Source organism: Macadamia integrifolia, chromosome 6, assembly GCF_013358625.1.
Source record: "Macadamia integrifolia cultivar HAES 741 chromosome 6, SCU_Mint_v3, whole genome shotgun sequence".
Lineage (NCBI taxonomy): Eukaryota > Viridiplantae > Streptophyta > Magnoliopsida > Proteales > Proteaceae > Macadamia > Macadamia integrifolia.
The window spans coordinates 25,495,580-25,513,941 of NC_056562.1; the positions used below are offsets into that span (position 1 = coordinate 25,495,580).

Here is an 18,362-nt window from a genome sequence, read left to right on the forward strand (position 1 = left end):
GAGAGAGAGAGAGAGAGAGAGAGAGAGAGAGAGAGAGAGAGAGAGAGAGAGAGAAAGGAAAGTGGATAAAATCGTGTGAGAATGAGAGGGAGAGAAAGAGTTTTAAGAAAAAAATGGAGAGAGAGAAAGAGTTTTAGTAAAAAAAGGAAACTGGATGAAATTAAAAAATAATGAACAAAAAGATTTGCCACTTTGTACTTTTATATAATACTAGTAAAATTTGCACGTGTGGCAAAACATATTTTTTAGTGTATATTTTTTGTTTTTTTTTTGTTTTTTGTATTTTTTTTAAACAAAAATTCATATTTATTGCAATTTCACTTATTTTAAATTTATGAACCAATTCATTGTATCAAGAGAAATGGTACCAAATTACTATCAATAAGGAGCATGAACATGCTGATAGGTAAACAAATGGTAAGAAGGAAAAATTGTCCAAAACTACTAGACATATGGTTGGCCCTCAAAAACTCAAAAGTAATAAAATCAATTGTAATCTTGTAATGAGGTTTAGGGATCTGATATGAAACAAAATCAAAATATGGAATGCATTCCTGTCTTTTAATTGAAGATCGTGTATCATTAGGAGAATGAAACAATTGGAGGAACTATGGTGCTTCACCCTTCGATATAGACCCGAAGTTGAAAATTTTCAATGAGCCATTCAAACTCCAATGGATAGTTGCCAAGGCACAAGGCATGTCTTGATGCCAAAGGTGACCAGGTGCCTTATATGGCACTTGCTTTGGGAACTTCCACCTCACCTATGCTTACCTTGCTACCATGACGACTATGCTCCAATGTGATGTGCAAATTGTTATTAAATAAGCACATATGGTCCTTGATCTATTACCTCTTATTGTACTCAAATCCAGCTTTGGGGGTGATAGAGCTTGTAGAAAAACTTCTGTGGCATCATAATGATGGGGATGAAAGTATCATTTGGTGGCATAGGATCAAACAAACTTGTCCTTAATGTTTTGGTAATAGGAATTGGAACATTTAGGAAAATAAATCAAGTTCAGATCAACAGATGTCTAAGAGATTTCGGGTGGAAGTCATTTTTCTGCTTAATAATGGCACTCTATGAACCCATTGGAGATACTGTGAAATGGCTGCCACAATTCAATAAGAAATATTAAAATTGCAGCCTATGATCGATGTATTACCTATCTTGGATTAATTTTGGGTTCAAGGAATCAAGATGAATTCCGCCGAAAAGTTAGCTATTGTCAAGAAAAACTAAGGATATTACTAAAATTAAAAGTTCAATATGAAGTCCTATGAAAAGAAGAGGGGAAATGTGAAATATTTTTCTCACCTTAATTATTGGCACTTGATGAATAAATACTTCCCCTCCTCCATGAAACCAAGTGATAGAAAATTATTAGCTAAGCTTCCTTGATCGTATTAAATGAAACTCAAAGGTAAAGTAAGAGAAGACAATAAAAGAATGAAAATCGCTCAGTATCTCAATCAAAATATTCAAATCAAAATGAAGAACAAAGCATTTGCAAGATTGAATCAATCAAAGATAATCATTGAGCACACAAATACTGATATTTGAATCAACTGGATGCAACGCTGATTCAAAGAGAGAAAATAGTGGAAACAGATCAAACCAGGAAATAGAAAAATGGAGAGAACCCATAGAACTAACTTAGAAAAGCATGCATACTTTTTTAAAATAACTATTTCTTCCAGACTGTCATGCATAAGAGGTCTCGTTGGGGAGATCTAAGGAGGTTCTTATTGCAAAAGGAAGGAGAAAAAGATGGAAAGAAAGTAGGTTTCCTATTAGTAAAAGAAGGAGAGATGCATTGGAGATAGGGAATCTATATAGAAAGAAATGTTTTCTATTGGAGAGATATGAGAAAGATGTAAAGAATGAAAAGAGAGAATAGGTTTCCTATTGGTAAGGTGGGAGAGAGACGAATTAGAAAGAGTGAAATTGATTTAGAAGGAGAGAGGAGGGGGAGATAGGATAGAATCCAAGGAGTTTCTTATTGGTAAGAGAGTAAAGTGAGAGATAGAAGGGGAAATAAGAATAATAGGATATAATCTAAAGAGTTTCCTATTGGTAGAAGAGTTAATTATAGAAGAAAACGAAAGTGGAGAGAGAGAAGGGGACGTGAGAGTGAAATTGATTTAGAAGGAGAGAGGAGGGGGAGATAGGATAAAATCCAAGAAGTTTCTTATTGGTAAGAGAGTAAAGTGATAGAGAGGGGGAAATAGGAATAATAGGATAGAATCGAAAGAGTGTTTCCTATTGATAAGAGAGTTAATTATGGGAGAAAACGAAAGTGGAGAGAGAGAAGGAGACGTGAGAGTGAAATAGAGGAATATAGATCAGACCAGGAAGTAAAAAAACCGAAAACCCATAGAACAAACCTAGAAAAGCATGCATTCTTTTTTAAAATAACTATGATTATAAGAGGTTTTGGTGGGGAGATCTAAAAGATTTGCCACTTGTGTTTTAGTATAATAGTATGATATATATATATATATATATAGGATTTTAAATTAAAATAAAAATTAATAATTAAATATAAAATAATTTGAAAAACTAATGATATAATAATCACATAAAGTAATGATTATAAAAATTTCTTTTTAAATTTGAAGTCAATTTGACTGTTGTATTCTTTTAAGGCTAAGCTTCCCTAAAGTAATTGGGTGCTCCCATCATACTGATTTCGTAGGACTCTACGGGTAAGGGAGGGGAAATTGAGTCTTCTCAAACCTTGGGGTCCTTGCTGCTCACAACTTTTCAGATGGGTAACTAGAAATTTGTACTTAAACAGTATTTGGGGCTGGGTGCTCGCATTTCATTTTACAGTGGGGGTGTATTTCACTTTTCTTCAAGTTTAGCCTAAGGAATACTGCATTTTCTTTTTTTGGGTTTTAGGGGGTAGGGAGGGATTGGGGTTGTTTGATATTTGAGCAAAGAAGTAGAAGGGGAAATGAACTCTCAGAGGAGCCGAACTCATATTATTCCATACAGCCACCATAAGGTAAGATACAACCAGAGGTGCTATTATATCTATATATCACTACTGATCACAAAACATTGAAGCTCCCACTTCCACTAATGGGGCTTAGCACTGCAACCTCAACATATTTATTCATCTTCTTCCATCTTCAAGCCATCAGCTCACCTCACCCTGCAAACATAACAAAAAACCCATTTGTCAGCTTTAAATTAGTAGTAACCCATTCCCAAATTCTCTAATTTAAGAGTTCTATGATTACCATTTTCCACCCAATTAAGCATCAATAATTCATAAGTTAGAGAGAGAGAGAGAGAGAGAGAGGGTATACGTGGAGCAGTCGATGGTGGGGCTGATCTTGTAGGGAAGGTTGACACCACATTTGCCAGGGAGACCACCAGCATAGGCGGCGTTGATGCCGGAAATGGTATTGTAGGCGTTTTTGAGGCAACCACAAGCGGTCTGACGGTCAGGAGTGGTTTTAACGGCGGCGTTGAGGGATTTCACAGCACTGCAGCAAGTCCCAGGCACCGCGCCACCAGTGCGAAGGTAAGTGAGGCATGGAGACAACTGGGACACCACCTGCCCACATGTGATGGCATCTACGGCATGAGGAGCTGCCACAACCATACAGGCCAGAACAAGGCACACAAGCTTCATAACACCGGAATTGTCCATAGCTAACACACTTGCTCAGCTCTAACCCACTCTTTTACTTTAGTCTTTAATCTTTGTAGGATGCAATGGAGAACTCCTCCATTGGTGTTTGTTTATATAGAGAAGGGTGTAGAGAGTGTGGGTTAAGGAGTAAGGAAGTATGGGTCTCCTAACGTCTGTCATAGGTGATGGTGTGTAGTTGGGCTAAGTAACCGAATGCTTTCAATGCTTGGTACGTGGTTTTGCGAAGTATAATCTCTAAAATTGGGAAGATGCAACTATCTTGTTTTAATTAACTTGTGTGGGTGAATTGCCTTTGTTAAGATTAAACAAACGTGTAGGCAAACAGGTCATTTTGAAAAGCTCGGCTCACCTAGACGTAGATATATGACTTACACCTGTTGAAAAAGGCTAGATCCTCTCACATGGGATTCCATTGTCAATGGATATCGTGTTATCAGCCAATGATTCATTAATTGTTTAGTTTTGGGGTTTGGATACCTTTTGAACAGTGGGATTCCATACAAAATGATAATTCATCGAAAAATATTTGGTTGTTGCCTGGTTGCAATCAAGTAGCAAGGCTCATGGTGGGATTCCATACAAAAGGGTAATTCATCGAAAAATATTTGGTTGTTGCCTGGTTGCAATCAAGTAGCAAGGGTCATGGTGGGATTCCATACAAAAGGGTAATTCATCGAAAAATATTTGGTTGTTGCCTGGCTGCAATCAAGTAGCAAGGGTCCTACTGATAAGCCAATAAAATGAAATAATTCATTTTCTCTTTGCAATTACTTAGCTACAACCCTAGCAACAGCTAAATTTTGTCCTCCTCATCTCTCAACGTTGGGGGTTAATCCAGCCTAAGATGCCTACAACCAAATGTGTCAATCAACATGGTTTTAATTCAAGGCAAGAGACAGAAAAGAGAAACTACATAGATTCGATTCGATTTTGGTATGATTTTTTATGTGTTCATAAACCATATGCTAAATATAATATGGAAAAAGGACAAAAATACCATTGAGTTATCCAGGAATTGGGTATGCTAGCGAATGTAGACCGTTGGATTAAATAGATTATATCAATACCATAGTTAGCAAATTCGGATTCGGGAATTATTTGGGCGGAGAATTATTCAGAATAATTCGATTGATTAATTTAAAGATTCGGTCAAAAAAGCGGTAAAAAAAGCTTATTGGTTTTTTTTTTTTTGGCTTTTTTTTTTAAATACTGTTTAAGTGGACCGAATAATTCGGTTTAATCCGGTTCGGTCCGAATTATTCGCGTTTTATATTCACTTTTGAAAAAATCGTGAATTTTACCGAATTTTATTTTTAATTCGGATTCGGTCAGAATTTTTGGTAAAATTCGAAAAATTTTGGTTCGGCCGAATAATTCGTGAATTATTCGGCCGAATATAACACTGATCAATACCGTTGGGTATTTGTTGTCTTACATAACCTACCCAGCCCCCGACGCTCTACCGTCACTCTTATTCTTCCTCACTATCTCCGGCAAAACAATGGGCGGCCGCTATATCATCTGTTTGGCCAAAACCAAGCAAGTGGACAATTGATTTAGAAGAACATGAAGATGATCTTCTCCAACATCAATTGCAACAATGGAAAGATGACATCGAAAGAAAGAACACCCATTTCGATTTCCCATCCCTCACAGCCGCAGCTGCTGCCTCCCCCAAGTCCAAGAAGAAGAAGAAGAAAGCTCGAACTTTCTCACTTGTCGAATTCAATGTAGGGAAGTCGGTGGGGGCCGGAACCAGCAAAGCAGTGCAAAACCCCTGACTCACTACCGACGAGCTTCTCATTCTCCCCATTGGACCCTGGGAGCGCCTCGCAGAGGAGCTCACTACCGACAAGCTTCTCGTTCTCCCCACCGGACCCCGCGAGTGCACTGCATAGGAGCTCAAACATTCTCGCAATGGCTTCCATTCGTATGGCCTTAACGATAACGCATGCCGTAACAGGTATTCATCAATAAGAAAAATTGAATCCATCTACGTACAACATTAACGATATTGATTTGGGCTCCGTGATGTGGACGAGGAACTCCAGGTTGGGGGAGTGGAGCTCGACCTTGTCTGCTTCTCTTTCTTCCATGATCAGCTTAAATTCCTTCCACATCCTAATTAGAAAATTCCGAAAGGAAAAATAAACCAGCCGATATTCCGAAAATCCTCTTTCATCAACCATTAACCTAATTACCATCTCAAAATTCGCATAAACAAGAGCCCTATGCATCTAAAATGAAAGGGATCTCCAATTCAAAAATAAATAATAAGGGTTTTAATTCTTGTACATCAACCGAGATCTTCTTAGATCTACCATCTCAAAAGGTACAAATGAAAAAACAAATTGAAAATTAACAAACAAAAAATGGAAAATGGTGGAATTGGGGTGGCAGTGGTGTAATACCCTACTTCTTAAACCCGGTCTAATTACACAGTTGACCCGGTTTAACTATGCAGGACCCGAACAGGAGAGAGTCAGAGCGGGCTCCTTATGGACTATGATGGCAAGGGTGACCTGAAACACCGATTGGCCCGACAAGTCCGAGCCAGTGCCAGAAGAGACGGGAGTACCCAAGCCCTGTACATGCACCTACCATAAGGTCATGTACGGATAAAGCAGGTATCGTAGCCGTATATTAAGGTATATTCGTATACTACATCGTATGCCAGGGGTGGGGTTCGCGCCGAGGCCCGAACTCTGTCAAAATCCCAAGTTTTGGCCCTCAGGTGGGCGGACAGGTGGGCGCACCCACCCACCTGAGTGACCCATCCATGTGAACTATTTAGTTATTTGAGAAGTATATATATATATATAGCATTTATGATTTTCCTTTCTTTTCATTTATGACACTCGTACGTTGGTGAGGATAGTAAAGAGGAGAGAGAAAAGAAAAGGAAGAAGAAAGGAAGAGAAGGAAGAGGAAGAAGAGAAGGATTTCAGCGGCGCCGAAGCTTGATCTTCCTATTCCGGCGCCGGAAGAGTGATTTTCAACTCTAGATCTACATTTAGAGGTCAGCAAAGTTGGGTTCCTTGAACATTCACCATACCCAAGCATAAACCCTTGATTCGAGTATGGTTTCTTGAGATCTTGTAAATCCCCTTTGAAATGATGAATCTAAGGTTTAATAGATGATTTACGTGTTGATCTTGAAGGATTTGAAGAGGTATTGACAAGGTTGGAGAAGCATTGTGGGTTTGAAGTGATTTGAGGGTTTGAAGGTGTTCTTGAGCAAAGAAGGTAAGATGGTTTTCCATCACTTGAATCTAACCTGGATCTAGGTTAGAACCATCCTATAAGACATTGAAAGTGTGAAGAATGAGTTGGGAAAAGCCTCATTTGAATCCCCAAAGAATGGAGGAAGTTGGGAAGAAACAGCAGTTTTCCCGCCAAGACCGGTGGGTAGGACCGGTGGGCCATCTGGCCCGCCTGTGAGCACCCGCCTGAGAGGGCAGGGCCTTCGGGCACAACCGGCGGGCTAATCGGCGAGCCACCCTGCCTATCGGCCTTAGCAGGGCCGCCTGGCCCAACCGACGAGCCAGACCGATGGGCCAACCAGCGGGCCAACCTACCCGCCGGTCCAAACCGGTGGGCCAGACAGGTGGGCTGTCTGACCCACCTGGGAGGCCCCGAATGTGATTTTTACGTCCGATTGGACCCAAATCGGACGTGCGACCTTCTTTTAACGTTCTAAACATGATTTTTTCAATAGATCTCGTTAATTTTGATTCCAAAATGGTGAAGTACTAACCCCACTCAATCATTTTAGGTTCACCAAATCCTACGCTTCTCACATCGGATCTCACCCGTACCGAACGGGAATCCTTGTACACTACGGGTAAGTGGGGAGAGGACGTTTAGCCTTTATTCAAGGCATTGTTTGGCATTCATTTAATTGTATCTAGTCCAGTCATGCCATCATGAATATGCTATGTAGATTAGTCATCCTCCCATTGTTATGCATGTGTGCTATGTTTACTTTCTAAATGCCAAGTGATGAGATGCTTATGTGATGAATGTTGACATCATTGTGCACAATGCATTAATAGACTAGATGCCGTAGTCGGCTTGGAAACGAGTGCATTGGTGGCCCATGGTATGGGACGCGGAGGTACTATGCAATCGTACTATTGTCATGTAGGAGCATGCGGTTTAGGATTTCACCTTCCCGTGCTACGACCCTTCTCAGCAGGGGTTAAGGTGTTGGGTTACCATTTGGGGGGAAGCAGTGGTCACGATTGTCGGGTCACTGTGGCGGTTAGACATAACGCCCGGCGGGTCAATAGGACAGTCGGCAACCCCGGTGTTACATTCAAGAGGGCCAATCGTACTGCGTTTAAATTGCTGGAGTCAGCACCTTTAATTTCAGTTATTTACTTTTCTGTTGAGAGCTGGTGGACGGCATTGTTTTTACTTTTCCGAGTACTCACGGTGGGCCTTCTCCGACAGCCCTATGGGGGTATCGCTGGACGGAGTTCGCCACTCGTACCCGGAGTATACGTGCACTGTGGCTGTAGTAGCACTAAACCAAAGACTTATTAATGTTGCTTAGGTGGATGTGATTTAAAAATGTATTGCATGGCATGTAGTGCATATGATTGTGTTTTGATGTGTGGACTGCTGTGTGGTCCATCTTACCACTTACTGAGCTAGTGAGCTCATCCCACGGGTAACCCCCCCATTTTTAGATGATTTTGCAGGTCATACATCTGAGGAGCACGGGGTGGGTCCCACAGTCGAGTTTCTTGAAGAGGACTAGTGGGCCCCTGAAGAGTTAGAGCACGGCATTGACTGCTCGTGCGAGAGTTGTGCTGCGGGACCGCAGTTCTGATGCCGAGCTGTGCTCCACTTCTGAGGCCGAGCTGAGCTCTACCATGTGATGCCGAGCTGGGCTCAACCCTTGATGCCGAGCTGAGCTCCAGCCTTTGATACCGAGCCAAGCTGTGTACTTTGATTATTTTGATGGTTTCCTTTATGTACTTGATATGTGAATTGTATTTTTATTGTGTAAATATCATGCCTTCGGACCCACATGTATATAACTATTGTATCACAATTCGGGTATCAAGTAGTATGGGATTATTCACAGGTAAAACTTAGTCTTCCGCTGATCTGATGAGCTTGTATTAGTTGTGTGTATGCTGTGGTGGAATACAGTATCAGATGATCCTGGTAGGTTTGGGTTAACCGGTGTTAACCCGATCACTGCCCCGGTTCAGTGAGATCGGGGTGTGACAACGGTGGTATCAGAGAGTGATGCTCTGTTCCACTCACAGCATACCATTAGAATCTCGTAGACTCTATAATAGGGAAATGGGGTTGGGTTGATGTAAAAGCTTTAAGGAGTTAAAAGCCGAAGAAAAAAAGTATAAAAAGAGTTGCATTTAGGGATTGCATTCATGGCATACGTGAGTGTAGATAAAAGGTAATTAAGTTGGTGATATAACCTATCGCGTACTAGTTTGACGAAATTTCGACAGCATAACGGCGTAAAATGGGATTTCCAAAAATTTTACACATAACACTTGATAAACAACATATTCAATACGACAAAGATAAACAAATAACAAGAACCATGACAACCAAACTACACAAGAACTCAACAAATAAATGCACCACAGAGAAAAATCACTATCAAAAGATATTATTCCATAAATGAGTCCAGTTATAGTATAAATACAAGGAATGAGAAGAAATGAAATATACAACAAGGTCTACAAAAAGGAAAAATAGATAAACAGCTGGTGTGGGCGAGCTAAGCCCTCACTGGTCATCGTCGTCATCATCGATGATCACCACATTCGCCGGAGGCCTAGAGTTGACGTCGAGGCGGTGGTCGTAATAGTCAAACCTCGCGTTCACCAGCCGTACCACCCTCCGTAGTCGGCCAAAGTCGACGGACATGGCATTAGCCGTGGTGCTCAAGTCCTGGCCCAGCTGGAGAAAGGAGTTCTCCAAAGTAGCCTGCCTCTCCAGGATGCGTTCCTCCCTGGAGGCACTCTCGTCTATCCATCTCAGTAACTGAACTTGGCCATCCTGCAAGGCCCGCATGGTGGACATCATGCCCTCGAAGTCGTATGCACCACTCCCAGGTGGTGGGGCTCTATGCGGTGAGGCTGCAGCTCTGGAGGAACTAGGATCGGGGCCTCTCGACTCCTGAGGCACCTCCTCAGGGATGCCATCACCCACCAGATCATCCTCCTCGTCCTGAGGAACGTAGTCTTCATCCTCCTCGCTGGACTCCTCCTCCATGTGGACATCCTCCATAGGGGCAGCCCTCCTACCCCTACCTCTCTGAGCTCCTGCTCTCGGAGGTGTATCCATGAGGGTATGGAGACCCATCCTCAGGAGGTTACTCCTGTCGAACCTATTAGCCGGAGTCTTCCCCTCCTCGCCGCTCAAGTCCACCCCGAAGAACTCGAAGATCCTAGTGAGGATCCTACCATAGGGGAATCCTCCATCCTCAGGGTGGGAAGTGTGGTGCTCCATCGTCCAGAGAATGATGTACGGAAGGCACAAGTGCTCGACACCTCCCTCTGCGGCCGTGTAGATGCAGAATGCGATGAAGGCTGCCATGAAACCCACCTGGTTCCGGTGACCTCCTCTGGGGAGCAAGTTGAACTGGACCAACCGGGAAAATAGGCGAACCTCGGGGTAGAAGGACGTCTCGGACTTCAGACGGGTGCTGCTGCCGCAGATGGTCTCGTAGATGAAGGCCGACGTCTCCAAGCTCATGAATGGTCCCAGAGGCTTACTCCTGGGAGGACTATAGTATCGGTGCCCAGCTGTCGATATGCCCAAGATGCTGGCCAAGGTATCCACAGTCAGCTGGATGTCGACCCCCTTCACCAAGCTGACTATGGTGAACTCCCCGTATCGATAAGATACCTCCAAGTTGCAGTAGAACCGACAGACTAGCTGCTCGTAGCATGGACGGTCTACGTGGAGGATAGACTCCCAGCCCAGTGCTGAGAACCTCTCCTGAAGACAAGCCTTGTGGAAGTCGTTGACTACCACGATCTTCTCCATCATCATTGACCTCTTCAGGAAAATCGGCCAGTTGGCTACTGCCTCTGCACTAAGGAAGAGCTCCTCATCATAGTCTGTAGGGTCAGACCGGGCAGGTCCGGGTCTCCCTGTGCAGGGAGCTAAAGAGCTGGTTTCCGCACTCTTCCGCTTAGAAGCGGTGGTCTTACGTCGAACGCCAGAGGAAAAGGGTCCCTTGCCGGTGCGAGATGACATCCTGGCAAGAAGAAAAGAAAGTGGGGTGAGTAAAGAAAGGAAAATGACAGCAGTAAAAGGGAAACCCAAAACCCAAATTCTCGTAAAATGGAAACGGTGACAAGCTATAAATGATAGGGAACCTATGGACATGATGCACGGTAAGTGACAAAGGGGAAACATGCTAAAACAGAAAAATGACAGCAAATAGCATATTTAACATGAGGGGATTCGATTCCAATGCGCAAATTCGAACACAATGGAGTACAACTTGAAACCATAGGTCTAAGACGAAACGCATTGATAGCGGGATCATGAAAGTACAAAAACATACCCAAATAGACTATGGAGGTCCACGAATACAAGTATGTGATGAAGATCAAGGAAACCAATACAAAAGAGGGGTTTTTCATGGGAATACATGGGGATTCCAAGCATAATGGACAATTCATGAAATCTATAGCATGTTAAGCACAAATCAAGTGTAATGCATCATAAAGGAATCATCAATTGGATAAAAGGAGCGAGAATTGAAGAAATCCCCAAATTTGGAAACCTAGGGCACGAATTGGGGTTTTTCTCCAAATGAAGAGATAAAATCCTAATAAACTACAAATGACCAAAATGGAAACCTCACAATCACATGGAAATGTTATTCTATGGAAAAAAATGTGGAAAGAAAGCCTAGATTAAAGCCTACACATGCATTTCTACCCCTAAGTGAAAATTCTGAGAAAGGAGAAGAAGAAACTTACTTAAAAGAGGGAGAGTTGAATCTTCTCAAAAGCGCCGAGTTGATGAGTAAAGTCGCGAGTAGAAGCGCCGAGGAGACCTCCAAGATCGCTCAAGGAAGAGAGGGAGAGAGAGAAAGGAGTTGGGGAAGAGATAAGATAGAATAGGGTCTGTAGGGCCCTGTTCGTGTTTTTACTCGGGTAGGACCTGCGGGCCAGATCGACGGGCCCCTACCCACCGGTGCAGCCCACCGGTGCAGCCCACCGGTTGTGAAAATTGGAAAAATTTTGAAATTTTTTTTCTCTCCTCCTAGCATGATTATATTGATTCTTATTATTGATATTATTCCTATATTAATGTGTTATGGTCAAGTTGAACCATTGACACACCTGTTGGGGCATTGGCCCTGTATCTTGGAATTAAGTTGCGGTAAATTGCAGGCTATCATACACTACAACACCTTATGTGATGGCATAAAATTGTGTGCCGAAATCAATTCTACGATGTTTAACCAATATGATGTGTGATATGTTCCAGGTACAGGGATACGATGGTACGTACTAGATCCGGTAGCAAGGCCCGAGGTACCTCACGGGGTCCTCGTCCGGTCGATTGACCACAAGATCCCAGGAGGTCCCACTTTGTGAGGCAAACCTCACCTACACTACCTCTAGAGACCCTTGGTCAGGGTGGGGCACATGGGGACCCACCTATGACTACACTCCCTGACCCTCCACCGATCATTACACCAGGAGATGTGGCTACCATAATTCAGCAGTCACAACAGGCTTTTCAGCAACAAATGCTTCAACAACAGCAAACATTTATGACTGCTATTCAACAATAGTTGGACTTTTTTCAACCGGGTCAGCCTTCCCGGGTACTCACTCCATAGGACCCGCTTGTAGGGTCGGGAACGGGACCACAAGTGGGGGGTACACCTCCAATCCCACCATTCAGTGTTCCTCAGTATGGGATGCCTCCTCCATACTCCTACTATCCTGCTTATGCTCCTAACTTCCCGGCGACGAATAATACGTCAAGGGTAGTGGAGTCATTCAAGAGGAACTTACCACCTGTATTCTCTAAGGTGGGGAGTGATCCTCTGGAATCGGACCAATGGATCCAAGAATTAGAGAAAATATTTGAGGTGCTTGAGTGCACGGAGGCACAGAAACTCATTTGTGCTGGGTTGCAACTCAAGAAAGAGGCAAATTCTTGGTGGCAAGCCTCCAAGCCTATATTGATGGCTGCCCATCCAGAACACACTTGGGAACAGTTCAAGGAGTTGTTCTTAGACAACCATTATCTGTGCAGCTTCAGAGACCATAAAGAGACTGAGTTCATGGCCTTAACTCAAGGAGGTAAGACAGTCCTTAAGTACCAACAACAATTCGAGAGTTTGTTCCATTTTGCCCCAAGGCATATGAGGACAGCTGAAGAGAAGGCAGAGAGGTTCCTAAAAGGCCTAAAAGCATCTATTGGGTCTGTACTTGAGGTCTTGGATTTGACCGAATATGGCCAGATTGTGCAGAAGGCCAAGACCATGGAGGATAAGAAAAAGGGAGAACAGTCCCTCACCCCTGGACTGTGGAAGAGAACAAACCCATTTCTGGATATGGGAAATTCCTCCAAAGCATACCGCGGATCGTACAGTTCTGAGCCTATGTATAGGCAGCCCTATAGGCCATCTGGCTACCCTCCTAGACCAGTTGGTGGTTCAGGTTCCACCTCTTTCCGCCCAAACACTAGTGTGGCACCTACAGCTCCAAGGCCACCTCGACCTCCATCTGCAACGGGTCAAGTGCAGAGGGGCCCGACTCCAGTTCCGACGTCTCAGATTCGTTGCTTCGACTATCATTCTTATGGGCATTATGTAAAAGACTGTCGGGCCAAACTAGCCTTACCCTCCAGTCAGCCCTCTACGATCCGACCTCCCTTAGCTCAGGGGAATCAACCGCAGGGAAGGATGTATACTCTATCAGCCGAGGAAGCTGAGGCCAGTGTAGAAGTAGTAGCAGGTACATTTTAAATTAAGAAATTCATTATGTTAAATATTGATGACTTGCTGAAATTATATGCATTGTTACACTAGGTATCCTACCCATATCAGGCATACCAGCCTATGTTTTATTCGATTCAGGAGCTACTCATTCATTCGTATCTAAGAGATTTGCAGAGAAACTTGGGATGCCACCCAGGATCCTAGATCATGGAATGATTGTTAGTATGCCTACGGGTAAAGTTACTCAGTTGAAGGAGGTATATGGGCCATGCCCAGTGGAAATTAGTGGAAAGAAGTTTGAGGCACAACTCATCAAGTTCAATATGCAGAATTTTGATGTTATACTGGGTATGGATTGGTTGTCGGCTCATCGGGCTAATGTGATGTGTGCTGAAAAGCTGATTAGGGTGATAGATGACGAAGGGAAAGAATTGGTATACCGAACAGATAAAATGAAACGGGTGAGGAAGGTCCTTGTCTCTGCCCTTCAAGCGGTAAAGTTGCTAGAAAGTGGATGTCAGGGTTACTTAGCATCAGTACTTGATATTGATGCAAGGATTACACCTCTAGAAGAGGTAAAGGTGGCTAAAGAGTTTCTCGACATTTTCCCAGATGATCTGATGCATTTACCACCTGATAAAGAGTTGGAGTTTGCCATAGATTTGACTCCTAGAGCAGCTCCAGTATCTAAGGCTCCATACAGGATGGCACCAGCTGAATTGAAGGAGTTGCAGATGCAGTTGCAGGAATTATTGGAAAAGGGGTTTATTCGCCCAAGTGTTTCACCTTGGGGTGCCCCAGTGTTGTAAGAAGAAAGATGGCAGCTTGCGTATGTGCATCGATTGCTGGGAATTAAATAAGCTAACAATTAAGAACCGGTATCCATTGCCACTCATTGATGATCTATTTGACCAGTTGCAGGGAGCCAGAGTATTTTTAAAGATAGACCTTCGGTTCGGCTATTATCAGCTCAAGATAAAGAGCAGTGATATACCCAAAACAGCATATAGGACTCGATACGGTCACTATGAGTTCCTAGTGTTATCTTTTGGGTTAACCAATGCACCGGCAACATTCATGGATCTAATGAATCGAGTATTTTAGGATGTGCTCGATAAATGGGTAATTGTTTTTATTGATGACATCTTGATCTACTCCAAGACCGAAGAGGAGCACACTCAACACTTGAGAATAGTGTTATAGAGGTTGAGAGAACAACAGTTGTTTGCCAAGTACAGCAAGTGTGAATTCTGGCTTGCATCTGCCACTACATTTGCCTTGCCAGGATGATACTGAATGTCGCAGTCATAATCCTTCATGAGCTCAAGCCATATCCTCTGTCTCATATTCAGATCCTTCTGGGTGAAGAAGTACTTCAGGCTTTTGTGATCACTGTATATCTCACACTTCTCCCCATACAAATAATGTCGCAAAATCTTAAGGGCAAAAATGACTGCAACTAGTTCTAAATCATGAGTGGGGTATTTCTTCTCATACTCCTTTAGTTGTCGAGATGCATACGCTATTACTTTACCGCGTTGTATGAGAACGCAACCCAAACCAACTTTGGAAGCATCAGTGTAGACTGTCATTCCACCTGTGCCTTCAGGGATGGTCAACACAGGGGCCGACACTAACCTCTTCTTCAATTCCTGGAAACTCTTCTCACATTCCTCTGCCTAGTCGAATTTCACACCCTTTTTGGTTAATTTAGTCATTGGTGCTGAGATTCGGGCAAAATTTTCAATGAAATGCCGGTAGTATCCAGCCAAACCCAAGACGCTTCTAATTTCGGTGACATTCTTGGGGCTTTCCTATTCCACTACTGGTTTCACCTTATCGGGATCTACCTCGATTCCAGCCTTAGACACTACGTGCCCCAGGAATCCTTGGATGAAACCCTCTTATATGAAGGGGCAACCTTAGAGCTCGAACCTTAACTAGAAAACCTTAAATGGTTGACTATGTCCTTGACGGCTCTACAGGTGCATCCGGCAATTAGGCAAGAGGTAATAATGAAGCAACCTTTGGATCCTGAATTGCAGCGGATCAGAGTTAAGGTTCAAGGTCAAACAATAAACGACCCAGATTTTGCTTTAGCCAGTGATGGGGCATTGATGTTTCGAGACAGATTGTGTGTACCCGATGATTTGGATATACAAGACAAGATAGTGCGAGAAGCACATAGCTCCGAGTACTCACTTCACCCAGGAAGTACCAAGATGTACAAAGACCTCAAACAAAGATACTGGTGGCCAAACATGAAAGTCACCATAGCTCTGTATGTGGCGACTTGTCTTACCTGCCAGAAAGTAAAAGCTGAGAGGCATCAATCTTATGGTACTCTTCAGCCACTCCCAATACCAGAATGGAAGTGGGAAAGGATTACAATGGACTTCGTCACCGGGCTACCAAGTACACCTAAGGGAATGGACGCGATATGGGTGATCGTGGATTGGCTTACCAAGACTACTTATTTCATTCCCATCAAGACCAAGTTCTCCATGGCCAAACTAGCACAACTTTACATGGACAACATAGTGCGCTTACATGGAGTGCCAATGAGCATTGTTTCAGATAGGGACGCAAGGTTCACTTCTAGATTTTGAAAAAGCTTATAGAGTGCCTTGGGATCACAATTGAATTTGAGTATTGCTTTTCACCCACAGAAGGATGGTCAGTCGGAGCGAACCATACAGATATTAGAGGACATGCTCAGGGCATGTACAATGGAGATGAGTGGCAGTTGGGAAGAATATATACCTCTTATGGAGTTTGCATATAACAACAGTTACCAAGCTACAATTGGGATGGCTCCGTATGAGGTGCTATATGGCAGAAAGTACAGAACTCCTTTGTATTAGGATGAGGTAGGTGAACGTCGAATGTTAGGAACTGAGATGATACAGATGACTTGTGACAAAGTCGACGTTATTAGAGAACGGATTAAAGCAGCTCAGTCCCGTCAAAAGTGCTATGCGGACACCCACAGAAAAGACATTGAATTTCAGCCAGGAGAAAAAGTATTTCTCAAGATCTCTCCTACTAAAGGGTTGCAAAGGTTTCACAGAAAGGGGAAATTGAGCCCAAGATACATTGGACCATTTGAGATCTTAGCCCGGGTTGGCTCAGTAGCCTACATGCTTGCTCTGCCACCTTCACTTGGGGATGTTCATAATGTATTCCATGTATCCATGCTGAAGCGATATGTTCATGACCCCTCTCATGTATTACCCGTGGAGCCAGAATACCTTGAAGCTGACATGACCTATATAGAACAGCCAGCTGAAATTTTGGACCGAAAGGTGAAAACCCTTCGCAACCGCTCCATTTCCTATGTAAAGGTGCGATGGGCTAATCATTCACTTGAAGAGGCATCTTAGGAGAAAGAGGATGAAATGCGAGCCAAGTACCCTCATCTTTTTTATCAACCAGGTACACAATTTCGAGGACGAAATTTTTCAGAAGGGGGGGTAAATGTAATATCCTACTTCTTAAACCCGATCTGATTATACGGTTGACCCGATTTAACTATGCAGGACCAGAACCGAAGAGAGTTAGAGCGGGCTCCTTATGGTCTATGATGACAAGGGTGACCTTAAACACTGGCTGGCCCGACAAGTCTGAGCCAATGCCAGAAGAGACGGGAATACCCAAGCCGTGTACATGCACCTATCATAAGGCCATGTACGGATAAAGCAGGTATGTAGCCGTATGTTAAGGTGCATACGTATATTACATCGTATGCCAGGGGTGGGGTTCGCGCCGAGGCCCGAACTCTGTCAAAATCCCAAGTTTTGGCCCTCAGGTGGGCGGACAGGTGGGCGCACCCACCCACCTGAGTGACCCATCCATGTGCACTATTTAGTTATTTAGGAAGTATATATATAGCATTTATGATTTTCTTTTCTTTTCATTTATGACACCCGTACGTTGGTGAGGATAGTAAAGAGGAGAGAGAAAAGAAAAGGAAGAAGAAGGGAAGAAGAAGGGAAGAGAAGGAAGAGGAAGAAGAGAAGGATTTCAGCGGCGCCGAAGCTTGATCTTCCCATTCCGGCGCCGGAAGAGTGATCTTCAACTCTAGATCTACATTTGGAGGTAAGCAAAGTTGGGTTCCTTAAACATTCACCATACCCAAGCTTAAACCCTTGATTCGAGTAGGGTTTCTTGAGATCTTGTAAATCCCCTTTGAAATGATGAATCTAAGGTTTAATGGATGATTTATGTGTTGATCTTGAAGGATTTGAAGAGGTATTGACAAGGTGGAAGAAGTATTGTGGGTTTGAAGTGATTTAGAGGGTTTGAAGTTGTTCTTGAGCAAAGGAGGTAAGATAGTTTCCCATCACTTGAATCTAACCTAGATCTAGGTTAGAGCCATCCTATAAGACTTGAAAGTGTGAAGAATGGGTTGTGATAAGCCCCCATTTGAATCCCCAAAGAATGGAGGAATTTGGGAAGAAACAGCAGTTTTCCCGCCAAGAATGGTGGGTAGGACCTGTGGGCCATCTGACCTGCCTATGAGCACCCACCTGAGAGGGCAGGGCCTTCGGGCATAACCGGCGGGCCCAACCGACGGGCTAACTGATGGGCCACCTTGCCCGCCGGTCTTAGTAGGGCCCCCTGGCCCAAATGCGGGCCAGAGCAGTGGGCCAACCGGCGGGCCCCTACCCGCCGGTCAAGGCCGGTGGGCCAGACAGCCCACCTGTCTGACACACCTGTGTGGCCCC

General features: G+C 43.6%; 1 protein-coding gene and 1 long non-coding RNA gene across 2 annotated transcripts in view; both read right to left on the reverse strand.

Annotated features, from left to right (window-relative positions):
* The window catches only part of LOC122081694, a 4,901-nt gene extending 2,449 nt beyond the window's left edge, over nt 1-2,452 (reverse strand). Inside the window, exon 1 of the long non-coding RNA XR_006141164.1 lies at nt 1,322-2,452. This is a non-coding gene — a long non-coding RNA (uncharacterized LOC122081694). The remainder of the gene's footprint in view (nt 1-1,321) is intronic.
* A 500-nt stretch (nt 2,453-2,952) lies between these two features.
* Nucleotides 2,953-3,739, reverse strand: LOC122081378 (non-specific lipid-transfer protein 1-like). Its single transcript, XM_042648479.1, has 2 exons — nt 3,322-3,739; nt 2,953-3,164 (listed from the first exon to the last, which is right to left on the reverse strand). Exons 1-2 carry the CDS (start codon nt 3,666-3,668, stop codon nt 3,155-3,157), a joined length of 357 nt encoding a protein of 118 aa, XP_042504413.1. The 5' UTR covers nt 3,669-3,739; the 3' UTR covers nt 2,953-3,154.
* Nucleotides 3,740-18,362: the final 14,623 nt, after the last annotated feature.